This window comes from Hyperoodon ampullatus (genome assembly GCF_949752795.1).
Source record: "Hyperoodon ampullatus genome assembly, chromosome: 2".
NCBI lineage: Eukaryota > Metazoa > Chordata > Mammalia > Artiodactyla > Ziphiidae > Hyperoodon > Hyperoodon ampullatus.
The window spans coordinates 127220684-127240063 of NC_136915.1; the positions used below are offsets into that span (position 1 = coordinate 127220684).

At 33.8% G+C, this 19380-nt stretch overlaps 1 protein-coding gene across 1 annotated transcript in view; it reads left to right on the top strand.

The window, feature by feature from the left end:
* Positions 1-19380, top strand: part of CEP170 (centrosomal protein 170) — a gene marked incomplete at its 3' end in the record, with an annotated part of 135680 nt that overhangs the window by 103415 nt on the left and 12885 nt on the right. The window contains exons 13-14 of the mRNA XM_079698161.1: positions 1651-3486; positions 10021-10255. Of these exons, the coding sequence (XP_079554287.1) occupies positions 1651-3486; positions 10021-10255 (2071 nt within the window). The remainder of the gene's footprint in view (positions 1-1650; positions 3487-10020; positions 10256-19380) is intronic.

The following is a 19380-nucleotide window of genomic DNA, read 5'->3' on the forward strand; positions in this document are numbered from 1 at the left end:
TCAGTTAATTACGTTCTTAATTAAAAATAAAACTCTCAAGGAGAATTTGTATGTGGCTTTTTACCTGTATTCTTAGTTGTATTATTGGAAATGGAAATAGAAATTTGTTTTGTCTTTGACTTGTGGCACCCAGAAATCTGTTTAGGAATTTTGTAAACATTAGTCAGCAAGTATTTGAGCAAGGTACACATCAGTGTACTAGAAAAGCTATATAATTTATCATAGAAGCTAGAAGTAATTTTTAATATTACCAAAAATCTTTGGAAAGACAGAGTAATTTGCAACTTGGTTCACATAAACTGATTACTGTTTGGGAAACAAAGAAAACAGAGAGGCTAGGCAAATTTACAAAAGAATCATTATAAAATGATTATTAGCTGTGGAAAGCAAAATTTTATACTTGTAATAAAAATTAATAGTACTTGGCCTTCATTATTTCATTCCTGTTTCATGTTCTAAATGAACTTTCTTAGATAAGCTGATAAATCTACTTATAATCTAAAATGTTCTCGTCAAATATTCATTGAGTGTGTTAGGAGCCAGGACAGTGTGAGAAATCCTAGAAAAATACACAAAGATAAAATAGCTATTACAGTTTAGTGCTTCAGGTAGCACGAAGGAGATAAGACATAACCAAATAACATGATTAATTGCTAAATTAAAGTTACATCAGTAAGTTATTAGGTATTTTCCTACATTATAACCATAGTATTGCTATGAAATTTAAATGCCAAAATTTTAGAATTATAAAAGGAAGAAAAGACCCACAGAAGCTATATCTATTATCTTTTTCCCACTTATCCCCAAAAGATTTAAATGCTTTATATGTTAATTTATATTTCCCTAAAAAGATCCATTTTCTCAGAAATACATTCCGTTTATAAGCAGTCAGGAAAGTCCTCCTTAAGTAGTATTCTCAAAGTCTCTCACATGGAAAAATCAAAGTTATATATTTTCTCATTGGCTTCTCAGTTTGAGGCTTTAATATACCAGAAGATCATAATTTAAAAATACCTCAGTTTGTAAAATTATGGCAGGTCCTGTCACCTTTTTCCGTTCTTATAATTTTTAAAAATCTTTTAATGAACTTTGAATTTTTCTTTAGAAAACCTTGTTAAAATTCTACATTTTCTGTTTTACTTAGGAAATCCAAACTTGTCATTATTTCAATAGATAATAATGCTTATTAAAAAACAGGTGTATTATTATTCTTTACTGTGTAATTCAAAGTATAACAAATAAACAGTGTTTATTAGTCATTATTTTTGCAATTCTATGTACCCTACGTAGAGTCCATTTTTTGTGAGTGAAACTTCACAGATGCGACAAGTCACAAAAGCAAGAATGAACACAGTAAACTTCTCTGCCATAAAACACATTAAGGGAAAAAAGAGAGCAACAGATGTAGGTTTAAGATCAGATGACCCTGATTTTCATCTCATACAATTTGCTTTCTTGACTCTTCTATTAGTAATCTACCTATTTGTGCAGTTTGGCATTGTATTTTCTTTTTAAACTACACTGTCACAATATTGGCTTATTTACTCAAAGTTTTACTTTATACTTAAGCCATTTCTTAACTTCAGAATCTAAGATAATATGATACTCGTTTGCCCCAGTAAGTTCCTTATTTGTTGTTTTATTTTATAGATACAGATATCAGTGAATCTGGCCTTTCAGTGAGAAGTACTGGCTCAGCAACTTCCTTGGCTAGTCAGGGAGAGAGAAAGAGACGAACCCTTCCCCAGCTTCCAAATGAAGAAAAGTCTCTTGAGAGCTCCAGAACAAAGGTTATAGCACAGAGGTCAGAGATAGGAGAAAAGCAAGACACGGAACTTCAGGAGAAAGAAGCACCTACACAGGTATACCAGAAAGATAAACAGGATGCTGAGAGAGCCCTGAGTAAAATGAACAGGGCAGTAAATGGTGAGACTCTTAAAAGTGGTGGAGATAATAAAACCCTGCTTCACTTAGGCAGCTCTTATTCTGGAAAGGAGAAAAGTGAAACTGATAAGGAAGCTTCCTTTGTAAAGCAAACATTAGCTAAAATCCAGCAACAAGAACAAAAGGAACAGGCACAGTGGACACCTACTAAATTATCTTCTTCAAAAAATATTTCAGGTCAGATAGATAGATGTAGGGAGGAACCTTTCAAACAGGAGTCACAACCTCAAGAAAAAATTCCAGGACTTTCTATAAGCAAAGGCGAAAGAGTGATACAAAACGAGGGTAAGCGAAGAAAAGCTGAGGAAACTCTGAAAAGTCAGACTTCAAAGGGAGGAGACAAGAAGGAATCCTCCAAGTCATTAGTGCGGCAAGGAAGCTTCACTATAGAAAAACCTAGCCCCAACATACCCATAGAACTTATTCCCCATATAAATAAACAGGCTTCATCTACATCCTCTTCTTTAGCGTTAACAACTGCCAGCAGAATACGAGAAAGAAGTGATTCTATGGATACTGATTCTAGTTTGGACACAACCCTTATTCTAAAAGACACAGAAGCAGTAATGGCTTTTCTAGAAGCTAAACTGCGTGAAGATAATAAAACTGATGAAGGCCCAGATACTCCCAGTTATAACAGAGACAACTCCATTTCACCTGAATCTGATGTGGACACAGCTAGTACAATCAGCCTGGTTACTGGAGAGACTGAAAGAAAGTCAACCCAAAAGCGAAAGAGTTTCACTAGTCTCTATAAAGATAGGTGTTCCACAGGTTCTCCTTCCAAAGATGTTACAAAGTCATCATCTTCAGGTGCTAGAGAGAAAATTGAAAAGAAAACAAAAAGTCGTTCCACAGACGTAGGTTCTAGGGCAGAAGGTCGTAAATTTGTGCAGTCCAGTGGAAGAATAAGGCAGCCTTCAGTAGATTTAACAGATGATGACCAAACCTCTAGTGTACCTCATTCAGCCATCTCTGATGTTATGTCATCTGATCAGGAAACTTACTCTTGTAAATCTCACGGAAGGACTCCACTTACCTCAGCGGATGAGCATGCACATTCCAAACTGGAAGGAAGTAAAGTAACTAAATCCAAGACTTCTCCTGGAGCACCTGGTTCATCCAGTAAATCAACCACTCTCCCAAGGCCACGACCCACCAGGACTTCCCTCTTGCGCAGAGCCCGACTTGGTGAAGCTTCAGACAGTGAACTCGCCGATGCTGACAAAGCATCTGTGGCTTCTGAAGTGTCCACAACAAGTTCGACATCGAAACCTCCCACAGGAAGGCGTAACATTTCTAGGATTGATTTGTTAGCTCAGCCTCGTAGAACAAGGCTTGGCTCATTATCAGCTCGCAGTGACTCTGAAGCAACAATCTCTAGAAGCAGTGCCTCTTCACGGACCGCAGAAGCCATCATTAGAAGTGGAGCCAGATTAGTACCTTCAGATAAATTTTCTCCTAGAATTAGAGCTAACAGTATCTCTCGACTCTCTGACTCCAAGGTCAAAAGTATGACCTCAACACATGGCTCTCCTTCAGGTAAATGGGATCCAGACTTTTTATAATATTAACATATTTCTTTTATGTTTTGGGACTCCTTTTTAAAAAAATTAAATATTAGTGTTGATTCCCAAATTTTTCATCAGAAAACTCATGCTGTAGAGGGTTTTGTTCCTTTAAAAATTACTTTATTTAGTTTAGTAAATGGAAAATTCAGAAGTTATACACACTTCCAATTAATGTCCTGGTGCAAAATAGTGATTTCAAAATTAGAAGTATATTGAACCTATTTGGGAATTTTAATTGTCTAGTTGGTGAGGTATCTGGATTTGTGTGTCAAAGTTAGATTAGGAATTATTATCTAGTTTATACAATAGAAATTAATAAAAATTAATATTGTGTTTCTAAAGACATGTTTAACTTTTAAACATCTTCACATAATTCTAAGAGTCTGAAGAAAAGCAGTATACCCTTTATTTCTCCTTTCAGAGCTAAATGAAACAATCGGTTTTATCCTTTTTTCCTATTTATTTTGAAACATCTTGTATTTTTTTAAGTTAAATCTGTTTATGGTCGGGGCAGGTGAGAACTGATCCTTAATTTATTGCAGTGAAAGAAGATGGATTTGAGAGACAGTCACTAAGCACGTGGGCGAAACTGGGCTATAGAAATTTAACTGGTTATGAGCATTATCTCATAAGGTGCCGTTATATCATTTAACTAATGAGAGTAATTAGCTGTCATTGATTGTAATAATTACAAAAGCTACTTTCTCCCCACCAGAATTAACTGCTTCTGGCATATTTGTCTGTTCATATACTTCATATTCAAAGCCATAGCCAGTGAGAATACGTATGTGATCAAAGAGTACTAAGACAGATATTGGTGTGTATCCTGTAAACATGGTCTCATCACTTCATAATCAGCTTCATATGTGGGTGTGGCTGAAAAGGACAGTTGAGGGGAAACCAGCTGTTAAAAGACTTGAAGATTCATTTTCATCAGTCATCTAAGTGAGCCCTAAGTCTTGAGTGAAGAGTAAAGGGAAAGTTGGTGTGCAATCTTTTTTTTTTTAATTTTGACTTCTATCACAATATAGCCTACAAGACCCAAAACTAGCGGTACTTTGCGAGTGTTATTTTTTTCATTTTTTGTTCCTCCTCTCTCCTCTTCACTGCTGCTTTCCTCCACTCCATTCACATTCCATCTCTCTCCTGGTCTATGGATGAGGTGATGATGATCATCATGGATGTAAGCTGAAGATAGATAACATACAGTCTTGATTCCAAAAGAATAGATGACATTTCCCTTATTACTGTTGTCCTCCTTGTTTCTACACTTCAAGCTTTGGTTGGTGGTTCATGGGTTTGTTGCCAAGTATTTTAAAAGTACTCTCACTTGATTTGTGTTTCCCCAGTGTTGTTGTCTGTTGTTCCATGTGGCTCTGCTTCTTCAGTTCACAGTTCCTTTGTGCTGCATTCTATGGTGTGTACTCTTACCAGATTTCTTCTGCCACATTGCTTGTTTCTTCACCTCATGTCTATTTAAGTACATAAAAATGTTTAAGTATTCTCCTGTCTTAACATAAGCTGTGACATAAGTTGTATGTTACCAAGTAGCATGAAACTCTTGGTAACTCTTCCTTTGGTACTAGTTACCTAGCTCTTAACACATGAGTGATCTGATTTTATTCCTCACTATTTACCAGAGGGGCTTATTTGAGATGCAAACCAAATATGATTACTTCAGCAAGTCTAAGAAACAGCTATAAGATGCCATATATATTTTGTTTTCTGCTTCTTTGAATGCAGAACTTGATAAACATCTTTCTATGTCCAAAAAGTACCTTGAATTGCTTAATGAAATTTCCTAGGGCAAACTGAGGTGTGTGATCTTGGCCTTCTCCATACTTACCAGCAGTATATTAAATAATTAGAGTCATGGAATTTAATAGTTCGAAGGGTTATTCAGTTTAGGGAACTAAGACCAAGAGATGGAATAACCTGCCCTGGTCACATAGATATATATAGCAAGAACAGGTTGAGAATCCAAGGCTTTTAATTCCCAACCTATTGCTTTTTCGACCACAACCAGTCTAGCTCTGAGAAATTGTCTCTACTTATGTGCAAGCTTCCAGAGGAAGCTGTATTTTAACCTATGTTAAAAAAAAGCTTTTCAAAGAAATATATGTGATAAAAATAGAAGCATGGAAATATCGGATTTAGCAAAATTAGGAGTAAGGTTTCTTTTATGCTTCTTTAATTCTGATGTAGTTTGTTTTTAGGAGTTCAGTTTCCCCCCATACCACCAAAATTTCTTCAATGATCCTTCAGTATGAGGTTATATTAAAATATCCAGATTTATTTTTATACGATACATTTAAAACTTAGTACCCTGAATTATCAAAGTAAAGCAGTTGGTTTTCATTATGTTTTAAGTACACATTCTAAAAATTTTAAAAATCATGTTAACATCTTAGAATTTTTTTAGACCGTTTGCTTTCCCACTTTTATTCTAATCCTCAAAATTTATAGATGGTAGGAGTTAAAAGTTGGGCATGCATGGCTTGAGTTATTTTTTCTCAGGTCAAAGACCAATACAGAACACTGTCAGGGATTTTTTCCCTCGAATGGTCTTATTGCTACTTGCTTATAAATATACATGTAAAATGTGTTTGTGGCTTAATTTCCCACAAAAATATTCTGATACAAGTATGAAGATGCAACGTTTGTTTTCTGAAATGTATTTGTTACATCTGTAGATGTGGATGTGTTTTGATGTCAACAGAATTTTGGTTAACAGTAAAAGAAATCAAAACAGTCACAGATAAATGATCCTAATAACTCTTTTTCCCTTTTTAAATTATTTATACATCATAGATAGTATGTTTTCTTAGTGAATGTAGTAGTTTATTACTTCCACAAGAGGGAGTGTTGCATAATTTTATAACTAAAATAAGTCTTTTTAACTAATGTAGCTAAAATAATTTTCAGGTTAGCTACAAAATGAATTAAGCCCATCTTAGAACTTTTTCTCATTTTATTATATGTGCTGTCTAGCACTTCATCAACCCAAGAAGCTTCTTAGACATTGGCATTTCAGATACCTTCAATACAAATTTTCAATTTAAGGATTTATCTGAAATGCCTTATTAGTACAAATGTATGAAATAAGCCTCATGATATAAAATTACATTTAATTCTCTAAATGATTTTACCTAAGCATGATGAAATTCAAGAAAAAAACTGAAAAAATTTTTCAGCACTGGTAAAAAAAATATCACAAAAACAGTCATTCTGTGAGAAGTCTAGGATGTCTTTTTTTTTAAATTAGTCTAACTTGAAATGTTTTTTTTTAAATATAAAATATTTATTTTTTGTAAAGCACTTGGAATGAATTTTGCACTCTGGGAGTCCGTAGACCTGGCTTAAACTTTGATTTAAGCAATGCAAGACCTTTCTGGGCCTGATTTTTATCTATAAATTCAAGAATTTGGACTATCTAATGTCTAAGGTCATTTTATTCTAAAATTCTATGAAATAAGGCACTGGGGAAAGTTAAAAACATTTTTTCTTGAAGTTTGCTCTGCAGTAGCTAGCAGATTATAGGGATTTTTCTTCAGATAAAATGTATTGATGTTATAGTTTGGAAGCAAAGATTAAGAACGCAAAGGTATTGAGAGAAGTTCTTCGACAAATAACAGGTCAGAGGTCCTGGCCTTAAACTCCCTTTCCCAGTCCCTTTTTCACCAGTAGTCATCGTTTCACTTCTCAGTTCTACACGTTGCTGTTACACAAGCCAAGTTTTGTCCAGAGGCTAACTCGAGCTTTGCTTCATAGCACACCGTGTATGATAGGCTTTCCATTGGTAAAGATAACCTTTAATTGTTTGAAGACGTATTAATCATATTTTCATTTTCTGCTATGTCCTACTTATTTTATCTCTCAGTTTCAGGAGAACAAACCTAAATATGTTACCTTTCAGGTTTTAAAATATGCTTTGTTCTTTTGGTTGCTTTTCTTTTTATTTTCCTTCATTCCTCCCTCCCTCCTTCCCTTCCTTCCTTCCATTATTTTTTAATTTTTTATATAATTTTAAAGGTTACTTTTCATTTACAGTTATTACAAAATATTGGCTGTATTCCCCATGTTGTATAATAATACATCCTTGAGCCCATCTTATACCCAATAGTTTGTGCCTCCCACCAGGGCCCCATATTGCCTCTCCCCCTTTACAAGTTACTATTAGAAGCTTCAGTATTCTTCCTGGATTCTAGATAGACCTATAAAAATAGGTGGAAAGTTTATGAATTTCATTTGAAAAAGAAGTTTCTCTTTTATTCCTTTCTCCAAAATGTAATGATTCTCTGACCTCAAGACTTTAGACTGTTAAAATTAAATTCTAATGTGGCTCAACTTATATATTGTCACCTGACATTTAGCACTTAGTTCTCACTTTCTCATTCTGCTTTCATGCTCTCTGCCACTCATGAAATCTGTCAGCCGTTGATGCCATTCTCTCTAAATTACCTCTACATTAACTACCTGAGTTCTATAATACCTGCTTATGTTTTCATATCTTCTGCAGTTTATTATAACTCTTTGTTATTGGTTTTGTCTTCTCTCCAATTTTCAGTTTTAGGTGTGGTTATATAGTTTCCACATCAAAAATCAGGAACTTTACTCTTAACAAATAATGTTTTTTTATTTATGAATTTCCTTTTACAAATCATATTCTAAGATAGCAAAATAAAGAGCATTTAGCATTTAATGAAATGCCTTTATTAAAAAGTACAGATCTGTTTGCCATATATCTAATTGCCTTGCCATATTTCTATTTTTTAAAAAAACTTCTTTGTTCTTGTTCCTTAACTTTTCCTAAAATTGTTTGCACGTCTCAGGGTCAGTTCAACTTAAGGAGTTTTCAAATGTCTAGAAATGAGTAAATTTCCACCATGGTAAAAGTAATATTTATGTTAATGAATATAATGTTAAAATCAGAAATTATATTTATTACCCCCTTCAAAACACTCTGATTAATTACCTGGAGTTCCATATATGTATTTACATACACTTTTACAGAAAGCCGTGAAGTTTCTGCCTATCTTCATTCTCTCAAATAGGAGTTTGAATCCAGACAAATGGGTAGGCTCTGATTTATGATGTAGTCCTGATTACAGATTTCTTTTTCTCTGTTCTTAAAGCAGTACTGGACGCAGTGTGTATCGATTTTGTTTGAGAGCCAACTCAGCCTTACAGAGCCCCAGGCAAAAATGTAGTTAGGGGAGGAAAAGAAAGGAAAGGCATAAAATTCTAGTGGAGTAGTATGAAGGAATTCTAGACCTCACAAACCTACACAGCCTAGAGTCAGTTTCTGTTTTAAAAGAGGGAGAGAGAGAGAAAGAAAACTCTTCTAATATTAATAGCAGTTGGAACTTATACCAGGAGCCAAGGTTTTATCACTTGAGCCACCAAAAACATCTCATGCTTTTTACTAGTTTTTTCTAATTTGAGAAAAGGAAATGGTCAGTATCTAGGAATTAATTCATTTATTCAAACATATTTATTAAACATTTGTTAGCCAGACACTCTCCTAAGTGCTAGGTACACGTTAGTGGCTTAAATAGGCATAATTCCTGCCCTTTTGAAGTTTACCATGAATTAGCCATTATCTCCCTGTTTTTTACCACTTTATGCTTCACACTTTGTTTGATTCTTATATTAACAGTAGTAGTGATCTGTCTGCATTAATTTGTCTTCTGATTTTCAAATGTGTCAGCAAAACCATTTTTTAAATCTTTACTAACCTTAAATAAGAAAGTGATTGCCACTTTCTTTAATGTGACTATTGTCAGTATCTTCTGTGCCATAAATGTCAGTGGTTGTGAGAATAGCTTGTAGGTTTTATTGCCATTGTCTGCTTTCACCATATGCTTTCAGTGTCAAAGCAGCAGTTGTACTAAAGATGCTTTGTTGTGTTTTTACCGTGTAAAAAGATTTTTTCCAATCATAGCATAACAGGATGTTGAGTGACAGAGGTAATGGTTTTTTTTCCTGCCATAAGGCATAATTTCCACAGCAGGAATTATGCATATTTGTATGTTGGGAAAAGAGGGTTTTTACCATCTCCATGTTGAAAGTCCATGTGGCATGAGGAAATCTTTTCCTTTATTTTTATTTTTGTTGTTGTTGTTGCTATCATTAAAAAAAATCCATATTGTCACTTAAATGAGAAATATTTGCAATTAAATAGTACCCAAGTTAAACATTTATGAATAGAGCTTGCTTAGTTGTTTGTCATTAGTGAATTTTTCATCTGAATGTTTATTCACCATGCTACAGAAAATGTGATCTTTCTATTGTTCTTAATTCCTCATTGTTTTTAATTCACCAAAGTATAGTGTTTCTATCTTTAAGGAGTAGTAGACTTATGGTTTTTGTGAGGTATGTGTACATCAGTTATTGAAAGTTGTGCTGTGTGTGCTCTCATGGTGTTTTTGAAATCATGATTTTTATTTTACCTCTTTTAAAAGATAACATAATAATTCTTTTTTTAATAATTAAACTAATTTAGTAAATTCAAGATGGAGGCGCTTTCCTACTGATTATGCTTCCACCTCAGAAGATGAATTTGGATCAAACCGTAATTCCCCTAAACATACCCGTCTACGTACTTCTCCAGCCCTGAAAACGACTCGATTGCAGAGCTCTGGGTCAGCAATGCCTACTAGTTCTTCATTCAAACACCGGATAAAAGAACAGGAAGACTACATCCGAGATTGGACTGCTCATCGAGAAGAAATAGCCAGGTTGGTTTTAATGGGTTATCTCTAAGAGTTGAAATTGTTTCAACTTGATAACAAGTTTAGCTTTTACTTGGTTTGTACTAATAGTCCAAGGAATGAAATCCACAGATAACTATGAACTTAGTTTTGTTGGTAGTATTACTGTCTATCCTTTTTTTTTTCATATGGTATTTTTAATGTGAGTGCTACTTACATATTGTAGAATTAATTTATTTTGGTAAACCGTCCTTTCTTATTTCTAGTAGAGATACTGATGAATTAATATAATTTTTGAAAGGTAGTCAGTATCAGCTCTACATAATTGAGAATTGTACAGCTAAATTTTTGATTACTTTCCTTTTACCTTCCAAAGAGATAATAGTGTACTTGTTAGAGATGTTGCTAATGTTCTCTGGGGAGAATTAGAGTTAGTCAGATTATTACTCACACTTCGGTGAGTTCATTAGATACAGTCAGTACAATCCTTTAATAATTAAATGAAAATATTATTTTGAATGTTAAATGTATTTATAATAACCTTAAGGTTACATAATAAAAAGTAAAATTCATGCTGCGGATGTGATTTTTAATTGATAACATTGTAGTTGAACATTAAAGAGAGGCTCTACTCAAATGCTATAGTAGTTAAGGGTTTTTTAAGTTTGTAAGGTATTAAATTTTACTGCAGTATGCCACATGTTACCTAAACATTTTCACTGTGTACATGCTAAAATCATTTCTGCCTTTAGTTTAAGACCCTAATCTTCAAGTTTTATACTTGACAACATTTATTAAAGAATTTATTTATAATAATTCATAAATGCTTTTTATAAAACTTTTATGATGATTTTATGATGTTCATCTTTTGTTTTCTTTACTATGTGGACTTCTGTGAATTGTTTTTTTCTGGCTCATTAGTTTAATGTTTAGGTTTTTTGGTTTTTTGGGTTTTTTGTCTTTAATGACTATTCACTTATGATTGCTTTTAGTTCTTAAAGAACATGCCCTTCTAATCTCATTATGCCGCTTAAACATTGTTTTTTGGCTGTATGAATGACAATAATTATTGAAGCATTATAAACCAGTTCTGATTAGAGTACAGGCATATATGTGCTTTGGGACCCATGAATTATTATGGGCCCACAAAACTGTTAGTGAGAGAATCTTGACACTACATTTTTTCTTGTGGTCACAGCTGGCAACAGCAGGCCTTGCTCTTGTCTCATCATTTTCTCCTTCCCATGCAGAAGTCTCACCACGTGAGCTCAAGGGGTACCTGAGGGAACTAGAGTGTTCTGCTTTTTCTTAGGAGGCTTTGCGTCTCAAGCTCTCTACCCCAAACTAGAACACTAAACACCTTCTGGGCCAAACCCACTTCCCTGCCCCTAAACAGAAAAGAATTATGATACAAAGGAGAAAGTGAATAAAGAACTGTCTGTTATATTTTCACTTAGTTTTATTTTGTTAGTATGTGCATTTTATTACCCTTGTCTATGTATATTTTATTATCTATAGTAGTACTCTAAAGCTAGGCTATTTAACCTCTAATGATTTCATGCCTTTTTCCTCCAGTTTCTTAGTAGCATTATGCTAATAAAACTTGCTATTGGGATTTAATTTTTCAAGGTATATTTTTCAGCCATACATCTGAAGGCAAGAGAAAGTTCTTTTTGTTTATTAAGAAATTTAAAAAGGCGGGGGGAGGATAGGAAGTATGCAAGGAAAGAAAGTTAATGTTGATATTTAATGTTCCTGTAAGACGCTGGTAAGTTTGCGTAATATGAGGAAATTTATTTTCAAATAACTATGAATCACATACTAAATAGAATGGAGAAATACATAGCTTTATTTCTTTAAATTGGCTACCACTTTCACTTAAGAAAACTCACATGCTGGAGCAATTCCTTTTTTTTTTTTTTTTTTTTTTTTGCGGTACGTGGGCCTCTCACTGTTGCGTTGCGGAGCACAGGCTCCGGACTCGCAAGCTCAGCGGCCATGGCTCATGGGCCCAGTCGCTCCGCAGCATGTGGGATCCTCCCGGACCGGGGCACGAACCTGTGTCCCCTGCATTGGCAGGCGGACTGTCAACCACTGTGCCACCAGGGAAGCCCCTGGAACATTACTTTTTAAAGAGTAATAGGTAAAGATACTTTTATTTGAAAAGCACAATAGTGATTTTAATTTATTACAAAATGTTTTCTGCTTTGTCATATTCTATTTGTTTAGATATTAGAGCTATATTACTAAACCATCACTTTGTAAGTCTGTACATAGTAATTATTTACCTTTGTTTAAACTTAAAGCACAAAAATTCCATCTGGAATATAAAGAATATAAGCAAAATATAATATATTTAGTCTTTCAATTTGAAGAGGAAACTTTTTTCCAGGTACCCCCAATACATGTGCTTTCAATAGCACTTGTCCCAGTTTCTCCATTATAACACAGATCCAGATTTGCTTCCCTTGGGAATTTCTTAGATTATACCTTTATGAATTTTAGGGTAAACAAAGCTATAATGCCACCTTTGCAGATTATCAAATATAATACATTTAACCTAAAAATTATACTGGAAGATTATATCATTCTCATTTGAATCACAATGCACTTAAAGATATTTCAGTGTTTTAGATTCATTATTACACATTCCACTGTAACATTAAATTTTTTAGGAGAGAGTTCTAGTTAACAATATTTTATTTTAAGGTTTAACAACCAGTTCATTATAGATATGTTATAGGAGAGGATTAAATCATAAAGGCAATATAATATTTTATCCTAATGTTGATTGAAGGTATTATTTGCAAAGGTGAGATCCTCTTGCACCTTTACACCTCTGCAGTTTTGTTTTGAATCAAGTTTTTGTATGTGTAAGTTCTTTATATATATTGTGTATATGTGTGTAATCCCCGTCCACTCAACAAAGAATTCCTAAGCAACTCCTATGAGCAGAATGTAGTGTTTAGCGTGAGTGAACTGTAAAGATGACTTAGACATGGATGTCCTCAGTTCAGAGTCAGAGGAAAGAAGCAAAAGTGTTGTGTGCAGTTGATACAGGCAGAGTGACAGAAGAGGTTTTAAAAAATACGAAGTTTGTCCAAGTATAAGATGTAAAGGTGTATAGTTATTGGATGACCAAATTGAAGATAATATGGAGCCAGCTAAATAATAGGAGACTTTGAATGCCAGCTACAAAGTGTGCATATTATTTTATGTATGTTGAAACTTTAAGATTTTTGAAAAGGAAGGTAACTTAAGATCTATATTAAAAGAAAGTAACTCTGAAGGGCATTTTGTAGAATTGTTTGAGAGAGAAGAGAGCCTAGAGATAAACTAGTAATCTATTCTAGAAGTTAATGTGCAAGATATTGAAGACCTGAGACAAGATAGTGTTAGTGAGGGTACAAGTGGAGATATGGACGTGTAACAGTTGACAGCGTTTGATGATTGCCAGCATGACTCCATGGTTGTTCAAATGGATATTGGTAAGAATAAGGAAGACAAAAGACAAGAAGGAAGACAAGCTTCATTTTGGACATACTGACTTTAAGGTACTTAAGGAACAGCCATGTGAAAGCGTATGGCTCTGCAACATAGGAAGCTGATGAGAGCTAGAATCATCGTTTTGGAAGTCAAAGACAAAATACTTGAAGCTGTGGTCATAGACGATATTGCCAGGAAATGGTGAGTGAACGTAGAATACTGTTGAACTCAGAGGTATAACCTAAATTACAAGGATGCAGTATAGCTGAATGATCAAAATCGTGGACTCTGGGATCAGGCCTTCTAGATTGAAACCCAGCTCTACCCACAAGATCTGTATGACCCTTGACAAGTTAAGTAACTGTGCTCTAGTGATCTCATGCATAAAATGGATGTAACAGTAGTGCCAACTTGAGAGTTGACAGACTGATGCACGTACATGACCTAGTGCTTGACATATAGTAAGCTATCAATAAATGTTATATTTAAGTGGAGTGCAGAGAAAGTGTGGTGTGTGTGTATACTCAAATATGATTATATTTAGAACTTAATTGTGAGCTTTCCGTTTTCTTTATGACTCCAGATGTAATTGGAGTTTCAGAATCAATGCTATATTCTTATAATTTATAAAATATTCTATTAGGCTTACCCTATACAAATAGGAAACCTAAGAATCTCAACCAAGGTTTTGTTCACATTTTCAATCCAAACATTATTTTAAAATGTTCTTTTTTACCTGAGAATAATAACACTGATATGTAAGTGGTCTGTTGTTTTTTTTTAAATATTGAAATGATTGTTAAATAAATGTATCACAGAGCATCCACCTAATGAGTCCTACTCCCTGATTTGATGGCCTCCAAAGTAAAGTCATCTGACACTTCATGTCAAGAGGGAAAAGGCTTTTATTATTACTAAGTCTTTTACATATAATACTTTTATTAGTGAAATTTAAATAAGAATACCTATCAAATACATTTTTAAAAATTTTTAAATAGAACTATGGTTTATATTTTTCAAGCCTAAATAATATTTTCAATTAAAATTACAAATGTATGGTAATCTTAATGATGAAAAACCAAATACTTGTAATTTTAATACATTACTAAAAGCTTTTTTTAATTTTTTTTTGGTAAGAGTCAGGTTAATTTAGTGGCCAGAATTCAGTGGTATGGGGTTCCTTATAATCTATAAAGTAATGTAATGAAACATCTATGCATAGCAATATATTTTAGTTAAAAAAGTCTTTTAATGGCAATACAGTTAAAGGATATACTATATTTGGGGGTATGTGTGGAAGTGAGCTTTAATAATACTAAAGTATTTTTTATTTTGGAGAAAACACCATAGAGATAAAACTTACATTATCAAGGAATAAAGTACATCTGTTCAGTCAGTTTTAAGCTTTATTGGTTCAAAATAGCTGAAGTCCAGGTCCAGCCTGTGTCTGTTTGTTCTGTTGGGCTAGGCCAGATCCAAATAGCAAGGGTAGGAACAAAACATCTGCCCAGAATAACTGTCAAATGACAGTTATTCTTCAGTTTCTGTATAGTTTTTCAGCATTTCCTAGATATTATGCCTTCATCATATTCTCTGACCTGAGGGTACCTTATACTACCTCTTTGCATGTACTTTGGCTATCTCAAATCTTGCTCATTGAATAAGGGCAGTATTTTCCTGTCAGGTGACTTCACATCATCTTCTTTTAACTTGCAGACTTTGTGTCTAGTGGAGATGGCATGGGGTGGTGTGGTGGTGGTTGTTTCTTTAATTTTTCTCATTTATTTAGGAACTGTTTATTGATGGCCAAAAGTGTGCTAAGACCTTCAAAGTTATCTTCTTACTATTACCTCTTCATTACTTGCTCAGTTTATTTGAAGCATATTCATAAGTTTAGAGACTACACTTAAGTAAATATAACTTATCTGTGGTGCTAAGCTCACATTTAAACTTAGTTTCATTGAAGAAAATGGGAGGTAACTTTTTAAAAATATATATAATTACCTCTTTTGATGGCCAGAAATAGATTCTACATACTTTATTCCTCTATTTGGGCCAGCCATTAAATTGCTTTGGCTACCCAAAAGAGCTTCCAATTTCAATTCATTACTCTCCCAACCTAAGCCAGTCTTTTGTGGCTCAGATTACCTATTTCTCCCAGTTCTCCATGCTTTCATTAAATGCCCACAATAGATGTGGATTGCCATAATTCTTTCATTAAGGTTTTTTGTAATATTGCATCAAAATGCCATCAACATATAATAAATAAAACTGAGCGTTTCCACCAAAAGAAGAATAAGGTCTTCCTTATCAGTAGGAAACTTGTGAACCTTTCCTGTAGTCTTTAGCTAGGTCAAGTATATGAGTTAATCTTCATGCCTCTTGAGAGCTAAGCTTCTTTGAGTCTTTATTATAAAGTCAGACTCAACATAAGATTTTCTGGAATGACCCTTAATGTCTCTCCTAAAACTAATTTTATATTTTAATCACTCCTGTCATTTAAAAAGCAGACTAAATTATTTCTTAAAAGCTAAGTAGGGCTTCCCTGGTGGAGCAGTGGTTGAGAGTCTGCCTGCCGATGCAGGGGACACGGGTTTGTGCCCCGATCTGGGAGGATCCCACATGCCACGGATCAGCTGGGCCCGTGAGCCATGGCCGCTGAGCCTGCGCGTCCGGAGCCTGTGCTCTGCAACGGGAGAGGCCACAACAGTGAGAGGCCCGCATACCGCCAAAAAAAATCTAAGTAAAGTTACAGTTATAATCTCTTATCCAGTGTTAAAGTAACAAGAGGTTTGATTTGTTATCATTCGTTTCAATGTTAGGATTCTAAAGCTAGTATACTTCTTTAGTAGCTCATCACTTCCTTTTTTCCAGTAATATCAAAGGCAGTCTCATGCTCATGGTTTATATGTATATCCTTTGAAACTCTATTACATATAAAAACTTTTGAAACTTAATATGCTATTAAAAAGATAAAGCAGATATTTTCCTTTTCAGTTAATTTAAAACCTAAAAGACTGTTAATGTTGGCAATTTAAGTCAGTAAAGTCTGATAGTTTGTTTCTATCATGGTTATTAGGTCACACTTGCAAATATTGCATGTTTAATAGGACATACATTTCACAAGGACTCTCATTTTCAATATTTTAAACTTCCAGTATACCCAAAGTGTATTATTAATATATTTTCCCCTGTTTTTAACCCTTCAGTGAAAAATAACCTTTAATTGATTTAAATAAGAAAAGGGACATTACTGAGATAGTTCACCTGAGAACATCATAAACTTCATAAAGTATGTCCTCATTACCCCACCTTTTTACAAATAATGCATATTCATTTCTACAAAAGTTTTGAAATTGGATTATTGGTTCTGACACTAAGGTAGACAAAATTAGCATAGATGTTATAGAACTTAACCCTGAAACTATATTTCCTTCCTTAAGGACTGTTATCCTATCCATATTTTGTAATAAAATAAAATTAAATGTGAAAATTATCCATTTTTCTAAATAGAAGGCTTGAGTTTTTATTGGTATTGCAAAGGAAGCAGATGGAAGCAAAACTCCAGATAAAAGGTCTGTTCATTTTAGAATTTCCTCCTTCAGCAGATTTATAGAGGTGGAGATTGAGAATAAGAACAGGGGTTATAAACTTGGAGATCAAAGAAAGAACACAGGATACAAGATATATAAAGAACTACATTATTGTAAAATATTCTAATAAATGTAATCTAGAAGTATTAGAGAATTAATTTGTAAACCTAGATTGAACAACCATATGAATAGATCCATACTCTGTTGAGTCATAAAACTGTTATTTCTGAAGATATTCATAACTTTGGCTTTTTTTTCTTGATAATTTTATATGTCTTTTAGAATGCCTAATACTGGTTTTAGTAGGTGCTAAGATTTTTAAGCAATGCAGATTTAAATTAAGTTAATGGTCTATATTATTCAGTCAGTTTTAAGATAGGAATTGCCATGCAAAGAAACAGCTGGTATATATGCAACATACTTGTAAATTAAAAGAAAGCTTTTTGGATGCCTACTAACTGAACAGTATATGTGGTATATACATTAAGAGTTCATTGTAGTACAGTTTTTACTGTATAACATGTTGACATTGCTGTGGTTTGTGTTTTTTCTAATTAATTCATTACTGCTTTCTACAAATATCAGAAGCTTCATCATACAAATGTCTGCATAAAAAACTTCAAAAATAAAATAGATGGTTAGATAAGTAAAAGTTGTCTATTTCTTATCTCATTAAACTGGGTTATTCTGTTTCTCATCCTAGTTCATTTATTTTAGGAAATTACAAGAGTGGAATATTTTATCTAAGGAAACAGTTTACACCCATTCTCAAAAGAATTATATCAACAGTTAACAAGTTTTTAAAAATTAGATGTGGAATGGTAATATGAGATACAGTGTGACATATAGAAAGATCTGGTTACACCACTTACCGTTTGTGACCTTAACCAAAAAATAGTTTCATAACCTCTCCTGAGGCTGATTTTCCTCATCTACAAAACAAGCTGATTAATATCTCTCGTACATGGTGGTTGTAAGAATTAGAGTTGGTGAATATAAAGCTTCTTTATAATGGTTTTGATTGTAATATAATGGTAAGTATTGGTTTTGATTATTTGAGAATATAATTCTAAGCTTCTGAAGCCAAGGACTCTGTCTGCTTATTCACCATTGCAGCCCTTAGGGCCTACCACAGTGGCCAGATCAGTAAATATTTATTGGTAGATAAAAAGGAATTGACCACAGATTGCTTCTGTTGGGCCATAAGCTTCAACATAGCTTTTCTTTTTAAATCTGTAGTTAAGTTTTTATGCAATTACTGCATTCCTTGAAAGTCTTTCAAGCTCACATTTTGCATAAGTTAAAAAACTGTTACTTTGTGCTTTGGATTTTAGAGTTGGGAATCTTAAAACAGGTACTTTACAAATATTGTCATTCCAAAACCTTCCCTGTGGAAGTAGCCAAATAGAGATCATGTGCAGTGGATGCATAACTTAGTTCAGTTATCACCAATAACAATTATTTAATTCTTCAATCCATGTAGCTAAAAATACAAATAAATGGCTTTATGGAAATAAGCTCTAAACCTGGAATCTGGTCCTGTCTTAGCTACTTCTAAGTTGTGTGGTCATGAGCAAGCCAGTAATTTTCTCCGAAAATGTGTCTTTATTCACAATCAGATAAGTTCTACCTCACAAGCTCTACCTCTACCTTATGACCCTCAAATGACATATTGTGTACTGTGAAGTATGGTATGTGGTGTAAAGTGCCATGCTGTGTCACAGTTCCTCACCTTGGTACCGTACACCCCTTGGGCTGTCTGGGGAAGCTTAGGGAGCTCTTCTCAGAAGAATGTTTCTAAATGCATAAACGTAAAATACTTAGAATGACAAAGAAATGCAATTTTATTGAAATACAGTTATCGAAATATTTTTAAAGGTATATAGTAATATATGGTTCTCTGTTAACATACTAAATGGAATGTTATTGCTGTGGGTTTAATGAACTGCAGTAATTTTGAAATAGTGATGACTAAGTGTTTTGAGGTACTTGTAGCAACTATAATGTGATTACTTTTGCTGACAAAAATCAGCAGTATTGCTAATACCACTGTTGTTTATTGCTTGTATTTAT